At 44.7% G+C, this 24,199-nt stretch overlaps 1 protein-coding gene across 2 annotated transcripts in view; it reads left to right on the top strand.

Moving 5' to 3' along the window:
- Positions 1–19,162, top strand: part of pcdh10b (protocadherin 10b) — a gene marked incomplete at its 5' end in the record, with an annotated part of 55,542 nt that extends 36,380 nt beyond the window's left edge. Inside the window, 2 exons of one of the 2 annotated variants that reach the window (XM_079250509.1) lie at positions 12,978–13,135; positions 18,975–19,162. In XM_079250509.1, the coding sequence (XP_079106635.1) occupies positions 12,978–13,135; positions 18,975–19,028 (212 nt within the window). In that variant the 3' untranslated portion in view covers positions 19,029–19,162. Of the gene's footprint in view, positions 1–12,977; positions 13,185–18,974 lie in introns of both variants that reach the window. The other variant, XM_079250508.1, reaches the window with a different exon arrangement.
- Between the last annotated feature and the right edge of the window lie 5,037 nt (positions 19,163–24,199).

The following is a 24,199-nucleotide window of genomic DNA, read 5'->3' as shown; positions in this document are numbered from 1 at the left end:
TTCCTGTTCTGGATGGTAGTATCCAGAATGTTGTTCCTGTTCTGGCTGGTAATATCTGGGATGTTGTTCCTGTTCTTGATGGTAGTATCCAGCAGGTTGTTCCTGTTCTGGATGGTAGTATCCAGGATGTAGTTCCTGTTATAGATGGTAGTATCCAGGATGTTGTTCCTCTTCTGGATGGTAGTATCCAGGATATAGTTCCTCTTCTGGATGGTAGTATCCAGAACGTTGTTCCTGTTCTAGATGGTAGTATCCAGCATGTTGTTCCTGTTCTGGATGGTGGCATCCAGAATGTTGTTCCTGCTCTGGATGGTAGTATCCAGAATGTTGTTCCTGCTCTGGATGGTAGTATCCAGGATGTAGTTCCTGTTCTGGATGGTAGTATCCAGGATGTAGTTCCTCTTCTGGATGGTAGTATCCAGAATGTTGTTCCTGTTCTGGATGGTAGTATCCAGAATTTCGTTCCTGCTCTGGATGGTAGTATCCAGAATGTTGTTCCTCTTCTGGATGGTAGTATCCAGAATGTTGTTCCTGTTCTGGATGGTAGTATCCAGGATGTAGTTCCTGCTCTGGATGGTAGTATCCAGAATGTTGTTCCTGCTCTGGATGGTAGTATCCAGGATGTAGTTCCTGTTCTGGATGGTAGTATCCAGGATGTAGTTCCTCTTCTGGATGGTAGTATCCAGAATGTTGTTCCTGCTCTGGATGGTAGTATCCAGAATGTTGTTCCTGCTCTGGATGGCATTATCCAGGATGTAGTTCCTTTTCTGGATGGTAGTATCCAGGATGTAGTTCCTGCTCTGGATGGTAGTATCCAGAATGTTGTTCCTGCTCTGGATGGTAGTATCCAGGATGTGGTTCCTGTTCTGGATGGTAGTATCCAGGATGTAGTTCCTCTTCTGGATGTTAGTATCCAGAATGATGTTCCTGCTTGGATGGTAGTATCCAGAATGTTGTTCCTGCTCTGGATGGTAGTATCCAGGATGTAGTTCCTGTTCTGGATGGTAGTATCCAGGATGTAGTTCCTCTTCTGGATGGTAGTATCCAGAATGTTGTTCCTGTTCTGGATGGTAGTATCCAGAATGTTGTTCCTGTTCTGGCTGGTAATATCTGGGATGTTGTTCCTTTTCTTGATGGTAGTATCCAGCAGGTTGTTCCTGTTCTGGATGGTAGTATCCAGGATGTAGTTCCTCTTCTGGATGGTAGTATCCAGGATGTTGTTCCTCTTCTGGATGGTAGTATCCAGGATATAGTTCCTATTCTGGATGGTAGTATCCAGAACGTTGTTCCTGTTCTAGATGGTAGTATCCAGCACGTTGTTCCTGTTCTTGATGGTAGTATCCAGCATGTTGTTCCTGTTATGGATGGTAGTATCCAGCATGTTGTTTCTGCTCTAGATGGTAGTATCCAGCATGTTTTTCCTGTTCTGGGTGGTAGCATCCAGAATGTTATTCCTGCTCTGGATGGTAGTATCCAGAATGTTGTTCCTGCTCTGCATGGTTGTATCCAGGATGTAGTTCCCTTTCTGGATGGTAGTATCCAGCATGTTTTTCCTGTTCTGGATGGTAGCATCCAGAATGTTATTCCTGCTCTGGATGGTAGTATCCAAAATGTTGTTCCTGCTCTGGATGGTTGTATCCAGGATGTAGTTCCTTTTCTGGATGGTAGTATCCAGGATGTAGTTCCTATTCTGGATGGTAGTATCCAGGATGTAGTTCCTCTTCTGGATGGTAGTATCCAGAATGTTGTTCCTGTTCTGGATGGTAGTATCCAGAATTTCGTTCCTGCTCTGGATGGTAGTATCCAGAATGTTGTTCCTCTTCTGGATGGTAGTATCCAGAATGTTGTTCCTGTTCTGGATGGTAGTATCCAGGATGTAGTTCCTGCTCTGGATGGTAGTATCCAGAATGTTGTTCCTGCTCTGGATGGTAGTATCCAGGATGTAGTTCCTGTTCTGGATGGTAGTATCCAGGATGTAGTTCCTCTTCTGGATGGTAGTATCCAGAATGTTGTTCCTGCTCTGGATGGTAGTATCCAGAATGTTGTTCCTGCTCTGGATGGCATTATCCAGGATGTAGTTCCTTTTCTGGATGGTAGTATCCAGGATGTAGTTCCTGCTCTGGATGGTAGTATCCAGAATGTTGTTCCTGCTCTGGATGGTAGTATCCAGGATGTGGTTCCTGTTCTGGATGGTAGTATCCAGGATGTAGTTCCTCTTCTGGATGTTAGTATCCAGAATGATGTTCCTGCTTGGATGGTAGTATCCAGAATGTTGTTCCTGCTCTGGATGGTAGTATCCAGGATGTAGTTCCTGTTCTGGATGGTAGTATCCAGGATGTAGTTCCTCTTCTGGATGGTAGTATCCAGAATGTTGTTCCTGTTCTGGATGGTAGTATCCAGAATGTTGTTCCTGTTCTGGCTGGTAATATCTGGGATGTTGTTCCTTTTCTTGATGGTAGTATCCAGCAGGTTGTTCCTGTTCTGGATGGTAGTATCCAGGATGTAGTTCCTCTTCTGGATGGTAGTATCCAGGATGTTGTTCCTCTTCTGGATGGTAGTATCCAGGATATAGTTCCTATTCTGGATGGTAGTATCCAGAACGTTGTTCCTGTTCTAGATGGTAGTATCCAGCACGTTGTTCCTGTTCTTGATGGTAGTATCCAGCATGTTGTTCCTGTTATGGATGGTAGTATCCAGCATGTTGTTTCTGCTCTAGATGGTAGTATCCAGCATGTTTTTCCTGTTCTGGGTGGTAGCATCCAGAATGTTATTCCTGCTCTGGATGGTAGTATCCAGAATGTTGTTCCTGCTCTGCATGGTTGTATCCAGGATGTAGTTCCCTTTCTGGATGGTAGTATCCAGCATGTTTTTCCTGTTCTGGATGGTAGCATCCAGAATGTTATTCCTGCTCTGGATGGTAGTATCCAAAATGTTGTTCCTGCTCTGGATGGTTGTATCCAGGATGTAGTTCCTTTTCTGGATGGTAGTATCCAGGATGTAGTTCCTATTCTGGATGGTAGTATCCAGGATGTAGTTCCTCTTCTGGATGGTAGTATCCAGAATGTTGTTCCTGTTCTGGCTGGTAATATCTGGGATGTTGTTCCTGTTCTTGATGGTAGTATCCAGCAGGTTGTTCCTGTTCTGGATGGTAGTATCCAGGATGTAGTTCCTGTTATAGATGGTAGTATCCAGGATGTTGTTCCTCTTCTGGATGGTAGTATCCAGGATATAGTTCCTCTTCTGGATGGTAGTATCCAGAACGTTGTTCCTGTTCTAGATGGTAGTATCCAGCATGTTGTTCCTGTTCTGGATGGTGGCATCCAGAATGTTGTTCCTGCTCTGGATGGTAGTATCCAGAATGTTGTTCCTGCTCTGGATGGTAGTATCCAGGATGTAGTTCCTGTTCTGGATGGTAGTATCCAGGATGTAGTTCCTCTTCTGGATGGTAGTATCCAGAATGTTGTTCCTGTTCTGGATGGTAGTATCCAGAATGTTGTTCCTGCTCTGGATGGTAGTATCCAGAATGTTGTTCCTCTTCTGGATGGTAGTATCCAGAATGTTGTTCCTGTTCTGGATGGTAGTATCCAGGATGTAGTTCCTGCTCTGGATGGTAGTATCCAGAATGTTGTTCCTGCTCTGGATGGTAGTATCCAGGATGTAGTTCCTGTTCTGGATGGTAGTATCCAGGATGTAGTTCCTCTTCTGGATGGTAGTATCCAGAATGTTGTTCCTGCTCTGGATGGTAGTATCCAGAATGTTGTTCCTGCTCTGGATGGTAGTATCCAGGATGTAGTTCCTGTTCTGGATGGTAGTATCCAGGATGTAGTTCCTCTTCTGGATGGTAGTATCCAGAATGTTGTTCCTGTTCTGGATGGTAGTATCCAGAATGTTGTTCCTCTTCTGGATGGTAGTATCCAGAATGTTGTTCCTTTTCTGGATGGTAGTATCCAGGATGTAGTTCCTGCTCTGGATGGTAGTATCCAGGATGTAGTTCCCTTTCTGGATGTTAGTATCCAGCATGTTTTTCCTGTTCTGGATGGTAGCATCCAGAATGTTATTCCTGCTCTGGATGGTAGTATCCAAAATGTTGTTCCTGCTCTGGATGGTTGTATCCAGGATTTAGTTCCTTTTCTGGATGGTAGTATCCAGGATGTAGTTCCTATTCTGGATGGTAGTATCCAGGATGTAGTTCCTCTTCTGGATGGTAGTATCCAGAATGTTGTTCCTGTTCTGGCTGGTATTATCTGGGATGTTGTTCCTGTTCTTGATGGTAGTATCCAGCAGGTTGTTCCTGTTCTGGATGGTAGTATCCAGGATGTAGTTCCTGTTATAGATGGTAGTATCCAGGATGTTGTTCCTCTTCTGGATGGTAGTATCCAGGATATAGTTCCTCTTCTGGATGGTAGTATCCAGAACGTTGTTCCTGTTCTAGATGGTAGTATCCAGCATGTTGTTCCTGTTCTGGATGGTGGCATCCAGAATGTTGTTCCTGCTCTGGATGGTAGTATCCAGAATGTTGTTCCTGCTCTGGATGGTAGTATCCAGGATGTAGTTCCTGTTCTGGATGGTAGTATCCAGGATGTAGTTCCTCTTCTGGATGGTAGTATCCAGAATGTTGTTCCTGTTCTGGATGGTAGTATCCAGAATGTTGTTCCTGCTCTGGATGGTAGTATCCAGAATGTTGTTCCTCTTCTGGATGGTAGTATCCAGAATGTTGTTCCTGCTCTGGATGGTAGTATCCAGAATGTTGTTCCTCTTCTGGATGGTAGTATCCAGAATGTTGTTCCTGTTCTGGATGGTAGTTTCCAGGATGTAGTTCCTGCTCTGGATGGTAGTATCCAGAATGTTGTTCCTGCTCTGGATGGTAGTATCCAGGATGTAGTTCCTGTTCTGGATGGTAGTATCCAGGATGTAGTTCCTCTTCTGGATGGTAGTATCCAGAATGTTGTTCCTGCTCTGGATGGTTGTATCCAGAATGTTGTTCCTGCTCTGGATGGTAGTATCCAGGATGTAGTTCCTGTTCTGGATGGTAGTATCCAGGATGTAGTTCCTCTTCTGGATGGTAGTATCCAGAATGTTGTTCCTGTTCTGGATGGTAGTATCCAGAATGTTGTTCCTCTTCTGGATGGTAGTATCCATAATGTTGTTCCTTTTCTGGATGGTAGTATCCAGGATGTAGTTCCTGCTCTGGATGGTAGTATCCAGAATGTTGTTCCTGCTCTGGATGGTAGTATCCAGGATGTAGTTCCTCTTCTGGATGGTAGTATCCAGGATGTAGTTCCTCTTCTGGATGTTAGTATCCAGATAGATGTTCCTGCTTGGATGGTAGTATCCAGAATGTTGTTCCTGCTCTGGATGGTAGTATCCAGGATGTAGTTCCTGTTCTGGATGGTAGTATCCAGGATGTAGTTCCTCTTCTGGATGGTAGTATCCAGAATGTTGTTCCTGTTCTGGATGGTAGTATCCAGAATGTTGTTCCTGTTCTGGCTGGTAATATCTGGGATGTTGTTCCTGTTCTTGATGGTAGTATCCAGCAGGTTGTTCCTGTTCTGGATGGTAGTATCCAGGATGTAGTTCCTGTTATAGATGGTAGTATCCAGGATGTTGTTCCTCTTCTGGATGGTAGTATCCAGGATATAGTTCCTCTTCTGGATGGTAGTATCCAGAACGTTGTTCCTGTTCTAGATGGTAGTATCCAGCATGTTGTTCCTGTTCTGGATGGTGGCATCCAGAATGTTGTTCCTGCTCTGGATGGTAGTATCCAGAATGTTGTTCCTGCTCTGGATGGTAGTATCCAGGATGTAGTTCCTGTTCTGGATGGTAGTATCCAGGATGTAGTTCCCCTTCTGGATGGTAGTATCCAGAATGTTGTTCCTGTTCTGGATGGTAGTATCCAGAATGTTGTTCCTGCTCTGGATGGTAGTATCCAGAATGTTGTTCCTCTTCTGGATGGTAGTATCCAGAATGTTGTTCCTGTTCTGGATGGTAGTATCCAGGATGTAGTTCCTGCTCTGGATGGTAGTATCCAGAATGTTGTTCCTGCTCTGGATGGTAGTATCCAGGATGTAGTTCCTGTTCTGGATGGTAGTATCCAGGATGTAGTTCCTCTTCTGGATGGTAGTATCCAGAATGTTGTTCCTGCTCTGGATGGTAGTATCCAGAATGTTGTTCCTGCTCTGGATGGTAGTATCCAGGATGTAGTTCCTGTTCTGGATGGTAGTATCCAGGATGTAGTTCCTCTTCTGGATGGTAGTATCCAGAATGTTGTTCCTGTTCTGGATGGTAGTATCCAGAATGTTGTTCCTCTTCTGGATGGTAGTATCCAGAATGTTGTTCCTTTTCTGGATGGTAGTATCCAGGATGTAGTTCCTGCTCTGGATGGTAGTATCCAGGATGTAGTTCCCTTTCTGGATGGTAGTATCCAGCATGTTTTTCCTGTTCTGGATGGTAGCATCCAGAATGTTATTCCTGCTCTGGATGGTAGTATCCAAAATGTTGTTCCTGCTCTGGATGGTTGTATCCAGGATGTAGTTCCTTTTCTGGATGGTAGTATCCAGGATGTAGTTCCTATTCTGGATGGTAGTATCCAGGATGTAGTTCCTCTTCTGGATGGTAGTATCCAGAATGTTGTTCCTGTTCTGGCTGGTAATATCTGGAATGTTGTTCCGGTTCTTGATGGTAGTATCCAGCAGGTTGTTCCTTTTCTGGATGGTAGTATCCAGGATGTAGTTCCTGTTATAGATGGTAGTATCCAGGATGTTGTTCCTCTTCTGGATGGTAGTATCCAGGATATAGTTCCTCTTCTGGATGGTAGTATCCAGAACGTTGTTCCTGTTCTAGATGGTAGTATCCAGCATGTTGTTCCTGTTCTGGATGGTGGCATCCAGAATGTTGTTCCTGCTCTGGATGGTAGTATCCAGAATGTTGTTCCTGCTCTGGATGGTAGTATCCAGGATGTAGTTCCTGTTCTGGATGGTAGTATCCAGGATGTAGTTCCTCTTCTGGATGGTAGTATCCAGAATGTTGTTCCTGTTCTGGATGGTAGTATCCAGAATGTTGTTCCTGCTCTGGATGGTAGTATCCAGAATGTTGTTCCTCTTCTGGATGGTAGTATCCAGAATGTTGTTCCTGTTCTGGATGGTAGTTTCCAGGATGTAGTTCCTGCTCTGGATGGTAGTATCCAGAATGTTGTTCCTGCTCTGGATGGTAGTATCCAGGATGTAGTTCCTGTTCTGGATGGTAGTATCCAGGATGTAGTTCCTCTTCTGGATGGTAGTATCCAGAATGTTGTTCCTGCTCTGGATGGTAGTATCCAGAATGTTGTTCCTGCTCTGGATGGTAGTATCCAGGATGTAGTTCCTGTTCTGGATGGTAGTATCCAGGATGTAGTTCCTCTTCTGGATGGTAGTATCCAGAATGTTGTTCCTGTTCTGGATGGTAGTATCCAGAATGTTGTTCCTCTTCTGGATGGTAGTATCCAGAATGTTGTTCCTTTTCTGGATGGTAGTATCCAGGATGTAGTTCCTGCTCTGGATGGTAGTATCCAGAATGTTGTTCCTGCTCTGGATGGTAGTATCCAGGATGTAGTTCCTGTTCTGGATGGTAGTATCCAGGATGTAGTTCCTCTTCTGGATGTTAGTTTCCAGAATGATGTTCCTGCTTGGATGGTAGTATCCAGAATGTTGTTCCTGCTCTGGATGGTAGTATCCAGGATGTAGTTCCTGTTCTGGATGGTAGTATCCAGGATGTAGTTCCTCTTCTGTATGGTAGTATCCAGAATGTTGTTCCTGTTCTGGATGGTAGTATCCAGAATGTTGTTCCTGTTCTGGCTGGTAATATCTGGGATGTTGTTCCTGTTCTTGATGGTAGTATCCAGCAGGTTGTTCCTGTTCTGGATGGTAGTATCCAGGATGTAGTTCCTCTTCTGGATGGTAGTATCCAGGATGTTGTTCCTCTTCTGGATGGTAGTATCCAGGATATAGTTCCTATTCTGGATGGTAGTATCCAGAACGTTGTTCCTGTTCTAGATGGTAGTATCCAGCACGTTGTTCCTGTTCTTGATGGTAGTATCCAGCATGTTGTTCCTGTTATGGATGGTAGTATCCAGCATGTTGTTTCTGCTCTAGATGGTAGTATCCAGCATGTTTTTCCTATTCTGGGTGGTAGCATCCAGAATGTTATTCCTGCTCTGGATGGTAGTATCCAGAATGTTGTTCCTGCTCTGGATGGTTGTATCCAGGATGTAGTTCCCTTTCTGGATGGTAGTATCCAGCATGTTTTTCCTGTTCTGGATGGTAGCATCCAGAATGTTATTCCTGCTCTGGATGGTAGTATCCAGAATGTTGTTCCTGCTCTGGATGGTAGTATCCAGGATGTAGTTCCTTTTCTGGATGGTAGTATCCAGGATGTAGTTCCTATTCTGGATGGTAGTATCCAGGATGTAGTTCCTCTTCTGGATGGTAGTATCCAGACTATTGTTCCTGTTCTGGATGGTAGTATCCATAGCGTTGTTCCTGTTCTGGCTGGTAATATCTGGGATGTTTTTCCTGTTCTTGATGGTAGTATCCAGCATGTTGTTCCTGTTCTGGATGGTAGTATCCAGGATGTAGTTCCTGTTATGGATGGTAGTATCCAGGATGTTGTTCCTGTTCTGGATGGTAGTATCCAGGATATAGTTCCTCTTCTGGATGGTAATATCCAGAATGTTGTTCCTGTTCTGAATGGTAGTATCCAGAACGTTGTTCCTGTTCTAAATGGTAGTATCCAGCACGTTGTTCCTTTTCTGGATGGTAGTATCCAGGATGTAGTTCCTGTTCTGGATGGTAGTATCCAGCATGTTGTTTCTGCTCTAGATGGTAGTATCCAGCATGTTGTTCCTATTCTGGATGGTAGTATCCATAATGTTGTTCCTGTTCTGGATGGTAGTATCCAGAACGTTGTTCCTGTTCTGGCTGGTAATATCTGGGATGTTGTTCCTGTTCTTGATGGTAGTATCCAGCATGTTGTTCCTGCTCTGGATGGTAGTATCCAGGATTTTGTTCCTGCTCTGGATGGTAGTATCCAGGATGTAGTTCCTGTTCTGGATGGTAGTATCCAGGATGTAGTTCCTCTTCTGGATGGTAGTATCCAGAATGTTGTTCCTGTTTTGGATGGTAGTATCCAGAGCATTGTTCTTGTTCTGGCTGGTAATATCTGGGATGTTGTTCCTGTTCTTGATGGTAGTATCCAGCATGTTGTTCCTGTTCTGGATGGTAGTATCCAGGATCTAGTTCCTGTTATGGATGGTAGTATCCAGGATGTTGTTCCTCTTCTGGATGGTAGTATCCAGGATATAGTTCCTCTTCTGGATGGTAGTATCCAGAATGTTGTTCCTGTTCTGAATGGTAGTATCCAGAACGTTGTTCCTGTTCTAGATGGTAGTATCCAGCACGTTGTTCCTGTTCTGGATGGTAGTATCCAGCATGTTGTTCCTGTTCTGGATGGTAGTATCCAGGATGTAGTTCCTGTTCTGGATGGTAGTATCCAGCATGTTGTTTCTGCTCTAGATCGTAGTATCCAGCATGTTGTTCCTATTCTGGATGGTAGTATCCATAATGTTGTTCCTGTTCTGGATGGTAGTATCCAGAACCTTGTTCCTGTTCTCGCTGGTAATATCTGGGATGTTGTTCCTGTTCTTGATGGTAGTATCCAGCATGTTGTTCCTGTTCTGGATGGTAGTATCCAGGATGTAGTTCCTCTTCTGGATGGTAGTATCCAGGATATAGTTCCTGTTCTGGATGGTAGTATCCAGAATGTTGTTCCTCTTCTGAATGGTAGTATCCAGAACGTTGTTCCTGTTCTAGATGGTAGTATCCAGCATGTTGTTCCTGTTCTGGATGGTAGTATCCAGCATGTTGTTCCTGTTCTGGATGGTAGTATCCAGGATGTAGTTCCTGTTCTGGATGGTAGTATCCAGCATGTTGTTCCTATTCTGGATGGTAGTATCCATAATGTTGTTCCTGTTCTGGATGGTAGTATCCAGAACCTTGTTCCTGTTCTGGCTGGTAATATCTGGGATGTTGTTCCTGTTCTTGATGGTAGTATCCAGCATGTTGTTCCTCTTCTGGATGGTAGTATCCAGGATGTAGTTCCTGTTCTGGATAGTAGTATCCAGGATGTAGTTCCTCTTCTGGATGGTAGTATCCAGGATGTAGTTCCTGTTATGGATGGTAGTATCCAGGATGTTGTTCCTGTTATGGATGGTAGTATCCAGGATATAGTTCCTCTTCTGGATGGTAGTATCCAGAATGTTGTTCCCGTTCTGAATGGTAGTATCCAGAACGTTGTTCCTGTTCTGGATGGTAGTATCCAGCACGTTTTTCCTTTTCTGGATGGTAGTATCCAGGATGTAGTTCCTGTTCTGGATGGTATTATCCAGCATGTTGTTTCTGCTCTAGATGGTAGTATCCAGCATGTTGTTCCTATTCTGGATGGTAGTATCCATAATGTTGTTCCTGTTCTGGATGGTAGTATCCAGAACGTTGTTCCTGTTCTGGCTGGTAATATCTGGGATGTTGTTCCTGTTCTTGATGGTAGTATCCAGCATGTTGTTCCTGCTCTGGATGGTAGTATTCAGGATTTTGTTCCTGCTCTGGATGGTAGTATCCAGGATGTAGTTCCTGTTCTGGATGGTAGTATCCAGGATGTAGTTCCTCTTCTGGATGGTAGTATCCAGAATGTTGTTCCTGTTTTGGATGGTAGTATCCCGAGCGTTGTTCCTGTTCTGGCTGGTAATATCTGGGATGTTGTTCCTGTTCTTGATGGTAGTATCCAGCATGTTGTTCCTGTTCTGGATGGTAGTATCCAGGATGTAGTTCCTGTTATGGATGGTAGTATCCAGGATGTTGTTCCTCTTCTGGATGGTAGTATCCAGGATATAGTTCCTCTTCTGGATGGAAGTATCCAGAATGTTGTTCCTGTTCTGAATGGTAGTATCCAGCACGTTGTTCCTGTTCTGGATGGTAGTATCCAGCATGTTGTTCCTGTTCTGGATGGTAGTATCCAGGATGTAGTTCCTGTTCTGGATGGTAGTATCCAGCATGTTGTTTCTGCTCTAGATGGTAGTATCCAGCATGTTGTTCCTATTCTGTATGGTAGTATCCATAATGTTGTTCCTGTTCTGGATGGTAGTATCCAGAACCTTGTTCCTGTTTTGGCTGGTAATATCTGGGATGTTGTTCCTGTTCTTGATGGTAGTATCCAGCATGTTGTTCCTGCTCTGGATGGTAGTATTCAGGATTTTGTTCCTGCTCTGGATGGTAGTATCCAGGATGTAGTTCCTGTTCTGGATGGTAGTATCCAGGATGTAGTTCCTCTTCTGGATGGTAGTATCCAGAATGTTGTTCCTGTTTTGGATGGTAGTATCCCGAGCGTTGTTCCTGTTCTGGCTGGTAATATCTGGGATGTTGTTCCTGTTCTTGATGGTAGTATCCAGCATGTTGTTCCTGTTCTGGATGGTAGTATCCAGAATGTAGTTCCTGTTATGGATGGTAGTATCCAGGATGTTGTTCCTCTTCTGGATGGTAGTATCCAGGATATAGTTCCTCTTCTGGATGGTAGTATCCAGAATGTTGTTCCTGTTCTGAATGGTAGTATCCAGCACGTTGTTCCTGTTCTGGATGGTAGTATCCAGCATGTTGTTCCTGTTCTGGATGGTAGTATCCAGGATGTAGTTCCTGTTCTGGATGGTAGTATCCAGCATGTTGTTTCTGCTCTAGATGGTAGTATCCAGCATGTTGTTCCTATTCTGTATGGTAGTATCCATAATGTTGTTCCTGTTCTGGATGGTAGTATCCAGAACCTTGTTCCTGTTTTGGCTGGTAATATCTGGGATGTTGTTCCTGTTCTTGATGGTAGTATCCAGCATGTTGTTCCTGTTCTGGATGGTAGTATCCAGTATGTAGTTCCTCTTCTGGATGGTAGTATCCAGGATATAGTTCCTGTTCTGGATGGTAGTATCCAGAATGTTGTTCCTGTTCTGAATGGTAGTATCCAGAACGTTGTTCCTGTTCTAGATGGTAGTATCCAGCATGTTGTTCCTGTTCTGGATGGTAGTATCCAGCATGTTGTTCCTGTTCTGGATGGTAGTATCCAGGATGTTGTTCCTGTTCTAGATGGTAGTATCCAGCATGTTGTTCCTGCTCTGGATGGTAGTATCCAGGATGTAGTTCCTCTTCTGGATGGTAGTATCCAGGATGTAGTTCCTCAGAATGTTGTTCCTGTTCTGGATGGTAGTATCCATAATGTTGTTCCTGTTCTAGATGGTAGTATCCAGCATGTTGTTCCTGCTCTGGATGGTAGTATCCAGCATGTAGTTTCTTTTTCTGGATGGTAGTATCCAGCATGTTGTTCCTTTTCTGGTTGGTAGTATCCAGCATGTTGTTCCTTTTCAGCATGGTAGTATCCAGCATGTTGTTCCTGTTCTGGATGGTAGTATCCAGCATGTTGTTCCTGCTCTGGATGGTAGTATCCAGAATGTTGTTCCTGTTCTGGATGGTAGTATCCAAGATGTTGCCAGGATCCACATCTATCTTTGACATCTTGGAAAACCTGTTGGGAACTTCTCCTGGATTTTATCACCATTTATTGTGGAGTTAAATGCAGAGACACTGAAAATGTTTCTATGACACGATGAGGAAGAATCCTTTTGACCACATCCCTGCATCCAGATGCTGATCCGGATCATTCCCAACATTTTAAAGGAGTTTCAGTCAGACAAAGAACCGTTCTCAGAAACTCATCATGAAGATCCCTCCAGGAGTTTTTGCATAAAGTTACAGAAAAACAGACAAACACCAGAACACCAGAACGTCCTCCTCCACCTCCTTGGAGATAAAAATAACCCGTTCAGGCTGGACCGTCTCACGGCGTTGATGATGAAAAACCTGCCAGATCTTCTCCTCTCTAACTGTCTCTGTGTTGTGTTTTCTCCTCTGCAGCTGCGGATCTGTTCTCTAACTGCACAGAGGAGTGCAAAGCCCTGGGCCACTCCGATCGCTGCTGGATGCCCAGCTTTGTGCCCTCTGATGGGCGCCAAGGTCTCGATTACCGCAGCAACCTGCACGTGCCCGGCATGGACTCGGTCCCAGACACAGAGGTATTTGAAACCCCAGAGCAAACGGCTGATGGGTCATTCTCCACCTTTGGTAAAGAGACGCCTCTCAGTCCCCATCACCTCCATCACCACAATCACTACCACTGCGTCCAAAACCATCATGTCAGCCACATCTGCTGAGAGGAAAGAGTTGGGAGCATTTCTGCCAAGCGCTTGAGCAGCTTACATAAGTGAGTACTGAGTTTTGCTTGAACGTAGCACCCGTCCCCCATCTGACGATCCAACCAGGTTCAAAACCAAACAAAAACGTCTCAAATCGGATTTTTCTTCCCAGAAAGTAACAAATACGTTTCCAGTTTGGCCCTGATGGTTCAGCTCTGGTCAGAATGTTTGACTAACTCTTCCCTCCCTCTCAGGCGCTTCCATTGACCGCGATAGTCTTATCGCCCCGCGCCTCTTGTTTCACGTCTGATTCACACACATTCACACACAAACGTAAACTTTCTGCAGCAGCAGCACTCTGAACTCCACACAGCAGATTTCCATCTGCAGGGTGTGTTGGTGCAATGTGTTAGCATTTAGAGAGATTTATTTCATTATGGAGTCGCTGTCCTTCACACAGAAAAGCCTGTTTTCAGAAGAAATGGCGTGAAAGGTGTCAGCTTTATGTCTTTTTTTAATGCCAAGGACATCATTTTGTGAAAGTGGGGATGAAATAAAGTGAAAACAGATAAGTAAGCAAGAAGCTGGTGAAATGCGAGGATCAGTCTGCATTCTAATTTTCTGAAAGCAGCCCATGAAGAAGACAAGTTTTATACTTTTACTGTATTTGTTTCCAAGAGAGCTTCACTGTGGCAAATCTGCCTCCAAGTAGAATTATTTACTTCTTATTTATTAAGAAAACATTGTTGTAAAGCTGAAATAGGTTTTAATGATCAGAACAGAAAACGTGGAAAAATTATTTATAACACCAAGCAGCAGAGAGGCAGGAAGCTGAATGAAATACAGCAGTATTTACACAATCTACGTTGTTTTATGGTAGTAAATACTAGGGCTGGTCAATATGACGATGTAGATCCTTTGGATGACAGAAAATGTCTATTGTTTCATATGAGGCTCTATTGTTTACGCCACGATAAACTGCTTTACTGCAGTATTTTACGTCAAGATGTGCTTTACAGCATGCTGCAATACATAAACAAACATGGAGGAAGACGGTAGCAGACGTGTTTCAGAGGATAGTTCACTAAAAGATGAGCAGCCAACCCAAACTGATGAGCTTGTTCCTAAAAGAGGGAAATTTCTGTCTGGATGCAGTTTGGATATAAAAAGACCGACGTGGAACCGACAAGAGTCTAGCACACAGTCCCAACAACGGACTCCGACACAACTAACTCATTTTATCACCTGCAGGAATCAGGATAAAGAATACAGAATAAAGAATAGAGTCAACGAGTAAAAGCAGCAAAAGCAGCGTCAAGTGGAGGAGAAAGCTCAGAATAAACTCCAGACCAAACACTGCAACAGGTATTTACCTGTGGAACGTCATACGGCCATAGTTCCCCCAGATGGAAGGAGATCTAGCTACCGTTGCCTAGCAACATCTAATACATAACTGATGACTGACACAACATTACACAGTTTCATATGGTTATATATCGTTATGGAGATATAAGATGAGTTATATCTGGACATGAGATTTTGGTCACATCACCCAGCTCTGGTAAATACACTACATGAAAATGTAAAGATGAAAATCTTCAAACTTAATTCAAAATAAAGCAGAATAGAATATTTTCTAAATGCCACCAAGCCTTATTTTATTCACAGTAAAACATAAACAACATATTAGAGGCTGAAGCGAAGACATTTGATCATTTCATGGAAAATATGAGCTGATTGGGAGTCTGATGCAGCAACACATCTGTAAATAGCTGGAACAGGAGCAACTAAAGGCTGGAAAGGTAACAACTGGAGGAGAATCTGACGACTAATCAGGTTACCTGGCAGCAGGTCAGTAACATGACTGAGTGTAAAAGAGCATTTCAAAGAGGCAGAGTCTCTCAGAGGGAAAGATGGACAGAAACTGAAGCCATGCTGCTGCGACGCCATGCAGGATGTGGTCCAGCATGGTCCTGCTGGACCAGTTCTCCTGTTCCACCATCAGGATGTGGTCCTGCTGGACCAGTTCTCCCGTTCCACCATCAGGATGTGGTCCAGCATGGTGGAACCTGCAAGGTCTTCCCTGAAAGAGACGTTGTCTGGATGGGAGCAGATGTTTCAGCATTGATGGAGCTTCCCAGATGTGGAAGCTGCCCACGCCATCGGCACTAATGCAACCCCATCCCATCAGAGATGCAGGCTGATAACAAGCTGGATGCTCCCTCTCCTCTTTAGTCTGCAGGACACGCCGTCCATGCTGTCCACAAACTATTCCACATCTTCATCCAGGTTTCCACTCAGAACATTTTCGATGAGCTCGCTGGGTTTCTGCTTTCATGATGCTCCAGATGTTTCGTATCGGTGAAAGTTCTGGACGGCAGGAGGCCAGTTCAGCAGCTGGACTCTTCTGCCGAGCCGTTGTGTGTCTGAAGCCTGTTGGCATGTTGTTGGTCTTGCATTCAGATGTTTAGGTTTTATGATCTGAGGAGAGCACAGTTAGTCAGGTTTGGTGAAGCTCTGTCCATGTTTCCCTCTAAGAGACTCTGCCTCTCTGAAATGCTCCTTCTGTACCCATCGGCCATGTTGCTGCCAGTTAAATGAATCAGTCGTCAGATTCTCCTCCAGTTGTTACCTTTCCAGCCTTTAGTTGCTCCTGTTCCAGCTGTTTACAGATGTTTTGCTGCGTCAGATTCCCAATCAGCTCATATTTTCCATGAAATGATAAAACGCTTCGGTCTTTTATGTTCTTGTGGGGATAAACTATGGCTTAATGAAGTCATTTCATTTGCTTTTTATTTACATTTTACACAGCGTCCCAACGCTGTGGGAACCAGGTCTATGCATGCTTCATAGTTCCTATTGTCTGTAGATTTCTGCAGCAGCTGTTTCCTCTCGGCGGATCCAGCGAACACGAGGCGGAACATCGTAGAACGTGTTTGGCTAGACGTCTCAGTCAGCAGCACACATGTCAGCTTTGTTTTTCCTGGGAGTTGTAATTTTCCATGTAAATAGGAGCAAATTAAAATCACATCTTGCCCATGTTGTCAAACAGCTTCACAGCTTTAAAGCTGTCTCTTAATTAACAGGAATCCAAAATGAGGCGCAATTTTTGATTAAAGCTGCAGCACAAAGATCACCAGCAGAAGAAATGATAGCTGCAACATGTCAGGCGAACAGCGAGCATCAGGCCTCAAACTCCCGCTTCAAGCTTCAAGCTGAGAGTAACTCAGTGTGAAATATGTTCAGGAAAGAAAGGATTTAGTATCATAAGAGGATGTTGTATAAAAAATGCAGAAATGTTGTAAAAAGCTGTAATGTAATTATTATGGTTTAAAGCTGGGGTAGGTAATGTTGGGGAGCTAGCAAGGAGTCGTGGCTCCTCCCCCTGTATTGGCCCCTCCCCTGATTTGTCTCCTCCCCCTCTGTCTTGGCTCCTCCCTCTCCGGTTTTGCTCCTTGTGTAATCCAAGTCTTTTTTATAAGAAATGAACAACTCCATTAGGGTCTGAACGTTTAGATTGGTCAGAGTTTTTACAGATTTACAATAAACTCAGGGGTCTAACTATATTTCTTAATGTTCATGATGACAAAACGTACAGACTACTGTCAGGACGAGGAACCACTTCACCCAGAGAGCAGGATTACCTACCGCAGCTTTAACACTTTAAGATGGGGGTAAATTTGCAGCGACTATGATGAACTTCTGAAAATAAAGCGTCCTGAGCATCTCGGCCAGTTATATTAAAACTCAAACTGTTTAAATTTTCTACCATTTCATTGTCGTTATGTTTTTATTCAGATTAAAACTCAAACATTTGGTAAAATAAATTTATTCTGATGAACAGAAACATTTTTCTCCTGACTTTTTCTTACTGTGAACATTAAAGGTCATTTACTTAAAGTTGTTTAGTTGTGAGAAAGTTTTTAACTTTAACAACGTTAAACTGTGGACTCTGATTGGTTCTGGCTCAACAAGCCATCCATGAAGCTTAAGTTTCTCTTTCTGCTAGCTGTTGCTGTGAAGCCCAGAGAGCATGCCGGTCGGTGACCATGCTGAAGTGCATTTACTCATAAGAAGCACCTTTATTTTTTTTGTTTATCTTCTACTTTCCTGTAAAGGTAAAAAGATTTAGTAAAGAACACAGAAACAAGCCAGAGAGTTTCAGTGGTTTTTGGACGCAGAAACTACTAAATGTTCACGCTCTACAGCTGGAAGACGGCCTTCATCGTCAGCGCCCGCCTTACAAAGGGTTAAGCTGCAGAATCTGCAGCGCCGTATTCATGAGGAACCAAATATTTGTTGATTTCTGTTAAAAATATCACATCTAGTGTTAAAATAAACAAACGCTGGCCCTCGCAGTCCTGCAGCCTCTTTTCACTTCAATAATATTCCATTTTTCAGTCCTTTTGTATCTGAACAGACCAGAAAAATCTGTCTCACATTATCATAACCCCCCCCCCTTCCCACACACACACACCAACCCCCCCAGTTCACACGCGTCCCAGTTAGAGGAGCGTTGTGTTTGCTGGGTAAAAGTGGAAGAATTTATCATGAATTTCTGATGTGAAGAGCTCCAAACATGGTGAATCCCAGCGGCACCACTCAGTCCTCGTTCAGAGTCGATCCCGTCTTAATGAGGGAGGGGTAGCAGTGTGTGTGTGTGGGTGTGTGGGAGGAGAGTGTGTGTGTGTGTGTGTGTGTGTGGGGGGGGGGGGGGGGGGGGGGGGGGGGGTATTGGCAGAGAGGGAACAACAGTCAGATAGATGGTGGATTTGAAAAGATGTGGAGCGATGATACAAAGAGGCTAAAACTCTCTAATCTGATCGAGCCGGCCAATGATACACAGAAAATCTCTTGTCTTTTCTGGGCTTCGGGTTGGGTGTGGGGGTCACGCCGGGGGGCTGAAGAGAGAACAAGGAGAGGAGGAGGGGTGAGGACTAGCAGGGACAGAAAGCCTAGCTTGAACTCACAATTTCTCTCTTAGGATGCGTTCACATCAACGAATCCGAGTCCGTTTGCTAAGAAAGTCGCTTCGCTTGGGGAAATGTGAACGCGCCAAACCAATCCTGATTCGGACCAATGACGCGGACTTGGTCCGCCTACAAACGCAGGTTTCAAGCAGACCAAATACAGGAAGCAGACTACAAAACAAGTCCCTTCCTGCATGTGGCGTAGCATTGCATTGTGGGTAAATCCATAGTGATGGCGTTAAGGGTCCTTCTGCAGGATACTTGCATAAGACACAATAAAAACCCAAAACAGCCATAGTTTGGTCTCCATGTTTAACTGGCAGGTGGAGGAAACAGAGTTTTCTTCTTCACGCCGGTCTTGTCCTCTCTTCTGCTAAATACTAGTGCAGCGCCACCTCTGGTGGGAATGGGGAGATATTATTCTAATGGTTTGACTGGTTTGACCAAAGTGCAGCTTGAACACCATCTCAGTCCACATGGATACACCCCCCTACAGCTGAGCCAAGTCAACTGTAGGGGGTCTAGCGGACTGTCCTGATGTGAATGTACCCATAGTCCTCCTGCGTTCACTGGAAACGTTCTGGCTGATCGCTCAGACGTCTACGAGCCGTTTCACGCGTCTCCATGCAGCTTGCTTCCCTTCCAGATCAATAAAACATCATTCCACTTCATCCCCGCGTCTGTTAAACGTCTGCATCTGCTCAAACCTTCACGTCTAACCTGCCTGTTTGTTTTTTCTCTGCATGCAGCGAGGAAAGGGCTTTGTTAGCTCCTTCCACGTGGACATCCCGGAGACGGCGTGACTCTCTTCCCAACGACCGTCTGCAGAACGTTTCCATCACACATCGCCCTCCTTCGCCCTCATCCATAAAACTGACATCACACAACAAAGAAGAACAAGCTCTCCCCCTTTGTAAGGAACTCTGCTGCTCGGGATTTGGAGACATCTTTAGGGGATTAGGTGACATCTGGACTCGGAGGACGAGATGATTTGGATCCAGGATGGACAGTAAATGGACAACTTTACTGGGATTTTTCTCAGCAGGACTGAGAAACTGGGGGAGGAGATGTGGCGACCGGCCTGTGTTTAGCGTGACATCCAGCCGGATGCGGACACGTCCAGACACAAGCAGCCCTTCAGGCATTCCAACCAGACGGACATGCCGAACTGTACAGCGGAGACTTTGTGCATTTCATGATGCAATACCACCGTTTTAGATTTTTCTATTCCGTTTGTGAGGTTAAGTGTCTCTGAAGTTTGTAAGAAAAAAAAGATTGTGTCCAACATCAATTTTTTTTCTTTGTTTTTAACCCTTTGGTTCTTTTTAGCTTTGGCCTTGGTTGGTTCACCACGTAGACGGCTCGGGCAGCGTTGGCTCGACACTGAGCTGCGAAATACTTTCTATCATGTGTGAGAAGTGTTCACTGTACTCCTTTAAAAAGTTTCTGCTATATATAACACTATATAAATCTATTTATATCTACTTGTTCTGAAGGTGTGCTATTCGTTGCTGGGTTTCACACTCTAGTTTAAGTGCCCACGAAGAAGCTTCTTTTCGTTTTGTTGCCCAGTTGGAGACGTGAAGAGACACAACAGATGTAAAAATTAAGTTCTTTGTTGGACATTACTTTGTCTTTTTTTTCTTACTTTTGGATATTGATAAATATTATATCTATGAATAAAACGAGCTCAAGGTTGAGACTGGGACTCATCGTGTTGTGTGTCATGGTAACCAACGCATTAGATTACAAGCACACCAACAAGCCGACAATAAACTGGAGAAAAGGCTGAAAAGTAAAGTTTCATCTGTTTTTTTCTGTCTGTTTTCAGGTTTTCCAGACAAAAGTAAGATATTATCAGACTATTAGTTGTTTTTTCTTTTGTTTATGTTTAGGTATGTATGACTTTTAGCAGGTGTGTGTGTGTCTCTGGTCGTCTGTGGAGTCCGACATCACAAGACTGGTTGGTGAAATGAAACAGGATTGTTATTAAAATGCCACAATGAGTAAATATCAAATGACGTCTCCAACCTGGACGTTTAGACCACCTATTCTGGGAAGTCTGCCACAAGAGGGCTGACTGGTGCTTTGTTTTTAGGTATTTACCAGAACCGGATCCCAGTCTGGTTTCCAGAAGCAGAACTGGATCCCAGTCTGGTTTTAGAAAGCACAACCGGATCCCAGTCTGGTTTCAGGAAGCAGAACTGGATCCCTGCCTGGTTTTAGAAAGCAGAACTGGATCCCATTCTGGTTTAAGGATGCAGAACCAGGTCCCAGTCTGGTTTCAGGAAGCAGAACCGGATCCCGGTCTGGTTTTAGGAGGTAGAACCGGATCCCAGTCTGGTTTAGGGAAGCAGAACCGGATCCCAGTCTGGTTTTAGGAGGTAGAACTGGATCCCTGCCTGGTTTTAGAAAGCAGAACCGGATCCTAGTCCGGTTTTAGGAGGTAGAACCAGATCCCAGTCTGGTTTTAGAAAGCAGAACTGGATCCCAGTCTGGTTTTAGGAGGTAGAACCGGATCCTAGTCTGGTTTTAGGAGGTAGAACCGGATCCCAGTCTGGTTTTAGAAAGCAGAACCGGATCCCAGTCTGGTTTTAGGAGGTAGAACCGGATCCCGGTCTGGTTTTAAGAGGTAGAACCGGATCCCAGTCTGGTTTTAGGAGGTAGAACCGGATCCCAGTCTGGTTTTAAGAGGTAGAACCGGATCCCAGTCTGGTTTTAGGAGGTAGAACCGGATCCCAGTCTGGTTTTAAGAGGTAGAACCGGATCCCAGTCTGGTTTAGGGAAGCAGAACCGGATCCTAGTCCGGTTCCAGGAAGTAGACCTTCTCTCTACCTTCAGATTATCTTCAAACTTTTTTACCAGAAAAATCTTCCTTTCTTCATTTCTTCTTGATTCACATGAAGAAAAAATATTCATGTAAATTTTCTACTGTTCGTTACACCATAAATAAAATGATCTTCTAGTCTGGTCTGTCTGGGTGACCCAGATCATCCCTTTAGTCCTGCTGCTGGTGGATCTGGCAATGGGAGACGTCCCATGATGCACTGGGAGACGTCCCATGATGCACTGGGAGACGTCCCATGATGCACTGGGCTCTTTGTTGCTCTCTGTGTAGACATTTATCACAATGTTGTCATTCACGTGCTTCTCTTCGTTCTCAGCAGGATCCAGGAGAAGTTCTGCTGCTGGTTCAGCATCTTTCCTGACTTCTCCACTCCCACTGGTCCAAGCAGATGGCTGCCCTTCCTGGTTCTGGTGGAGGTTTTCCATCATGGTTCTGGTTCTGGTGGAGGTTTTCCATCATGGCTCTGGTTCTGGTGGAGGTTTTCCATCATGGCTCTGGTTCTGGTGGAGGTTTTCCATCATGGTTCTGGTGGAGGTTTTTCATCATGGTTCTGGTTCTGGTGGAGGTTTTCCATCATGGCTCTGGTTCTGGTGGAGGTTTTCCATCATGGTTCTGGTTCTGGTGGAGGTTTTCCATCATGGTTCTGGTGGAGGTTTTCCATCATGGCTCTGGTTCTGGTGGAGGTTTTCCATCATAGTTCTGGTTCTGGTGGAGGTTTTCCATCATGGTTCTGGTTCTGGTGGAGGTTTTCCATCATGGCTCTGGTTCTGGTGGAGGTTTTCCATCATGGCTCTGGTTCTGGTGGAGGTTTTCCATCATGGTTCTGGTTCTGGTGGAGGTTTTCCATCATGGCTCTGGTTCTGGTGGAGGTTTTCCATCATGGTTCTGGTTCTGGTGGAGGTTTTCCATCATGGCTCTGGTTCTGGTGGAGGTTTTCCATAATGGCTCTGGTTCTGGTGGAGGTTTTCCATCATAGTTCTGGTTCTGGTGGAGGTTTTCCATCATGGTTCTGGTTCTGGTGGAGGTTTTCCATCATGGCTCTGGTTCTGGTGGAGGTTTTCCATCATAGTTCTGGTTCTGGTGGAGGTTTTCCATCGTGGTTCTGGTTCTGGTGGAGGTTTTCCATCATGGCTCTGGTTCTGGTGAAGGTTTTCCATCGTGGTTTTGGTTCTGGTGGAGGTTTTCCATCATGGCTCTGGTTCTGGTGGAGGTTTTCCATCGTGGTTTTGGTTCTGGTGGAGGTTTTCCATCATGGCTCTGGTTCTGGTGGAGGTTTTCCATCATGGTTCTGGTGGAGGTTTTTCATCATGGCTCTGGTTCAGGTACAGGCTTTTCTTCCTGGTTCTGATGGAGATTTTGGTTCATGGTTCTGGTTCTGGTGGAGATTTTTCATCATGGCTCTGGTTCTGGTGGAGGTTTTCCATCATGGCTCTGGTTCTGGTGGAGGTTTTCCATCATGGTTCTGGTTCTGGTGGAGGTTTTCCATCATGGCTCTGGTTCTGGTGGAGGTTTTCCATCATGGCTCTGGTTCTGGTGGAGGTTTTCCATCATGGCTCTGGTTCTGGTGGAGGTTTTCCATCATAGTTCTGGTTCTGGTGGAGGTTTTCCATCATGGTTCTGGTTCTGGTGGAGGTTTTCCATCATGGTTTTGGTTCTGGTGGAGGTTTTTCATCATGGCTCTGGTTCTGGTGGAGGTTTTCCATCATGGTTCTGGTTCTGGTGGAGGTTTTCCATCATGGCTCTGGTTCTGGTGGAGGTTTTCCATCATAGTTCTGGTTCTGGTGGAGGTTTTCCATCATGGTTCTGGTTCTGGTGGAGGTTTTCCATCATGGTTTTGGTTCTGGTGAAGGTTTTCCATCATGGCTCTGGTTCTGGTGGAGGTTTTCCATCATGGTTCTGGTTCTGGTGGAGGTTTTCCATCATGGTTCTGGTTCTGGTGGAGGTTTTTCATCATGGCTCTGGTTCTGGTGGAGGTTTTTCATCATGGTTCTGGTGGAGGTTTTTCATCATGGTTCTGGTTCTGGTACAGGCTTTTCTTCCTGGTTCTGATGGAGATTTTGGTTCCTGGTTCTGGTTCTGGTGGAGATTTTCCATCATAGTTCTGGTTCTGGTGGAGGTTTTCCATCATGGCTCTGGTTCTGGTGGAGGTTTTCCATCATGGTTTTGGTTCTGGTGGAGGTTTTCCATCATGGCTCTGGTTCTGGTGGAGGTTTTCCATCATGGTTCTGGTTCTGGTGGAGGTTTTCCATCATGGTTCGTGTTCTGGTGGAGGTTTTCCATCATGGCTCTGGTTCTGGTGGAGGTTTTCCATCATGGTTCTGGTTCTGGTGGAGGTTTTCCATCATGGTTCGTGTTCTGGTGGAGGTTTTTCATCATGGCTCTGGTTCTGGTGGAGGTTTTTCATCATGGTTCTGGTGGAGGTTTTCCATCAGGGTTCTGGTTTTGCTGGTGCCTCTCAGGATGAAGGACTGAATCAGAAGTTTGTAATGTGAACTGGACTTGTATGGTGGGTTTGTTTAAACTGGACTATCGTTGGACCACGCCGGTGTCTAAAAGAGACGACTTTGTTGTGAATTCTCCGTGCAGAAATAAAGCTGGTTTGAACAGAACAGACTTTGTGAGACGACAGATTGACGGTTTGAAGGCCTGCAGCTCAGCTGAATCACGTTTTATTTACATTCAAGTTCAAAAGTATTTCCCTGATCAACGATCCTCATTTGGATCATTACTTTGGTTTCATGTTGTTGAACTCAGCGTCCAGACATCTCACATCATCCATCCCCAGTAAGAAGGCAATCGGTGTGTGACTGTTTAAACCTGCGGCACGACGCAGCAGCCTTCGGGTGTGTTTGCAGGATGTTTGCTGCAGGAACAGACTTGTTATTTGCTTATATGAAAATGTATTTCACAAGACTCACGATAAGAGGCACGACGTAGCCACAGTGCATGTGTCCTCTGCCGTGGTGACACACATTCTCTAATCCACTCATTACTTCTTGCAGCAGCTGTGCAGATTGCAGATCTTGTGTTGTGTCTTCATCTGAGTGAAGTAGATGTTCCCGCTGTAATCCGAGTGGCGATCCACCAGTAACAAGCAGAGTTCAGATATATCCATGGCTTAATCTT

The sequence above is a fragment of the Telmatherina bonti genome (assembly GCF_933228915.1).
Source record: "Telmatherina bonti genome assembly, chromosome: 12".
Taxonomy (NCBI): domain Eukaryota; kingdom Metazoa; phylum Chordata; class Actinopteri; order Atheriniformes; family Telmatherinidae; genus Telmatherina; species Telmatherina bonti.
The sequence above is the reverse complement of the archived record's forward strand: the minus strand, read 5'-3'. Positions and strand labels throughout refer to the sequence as shown.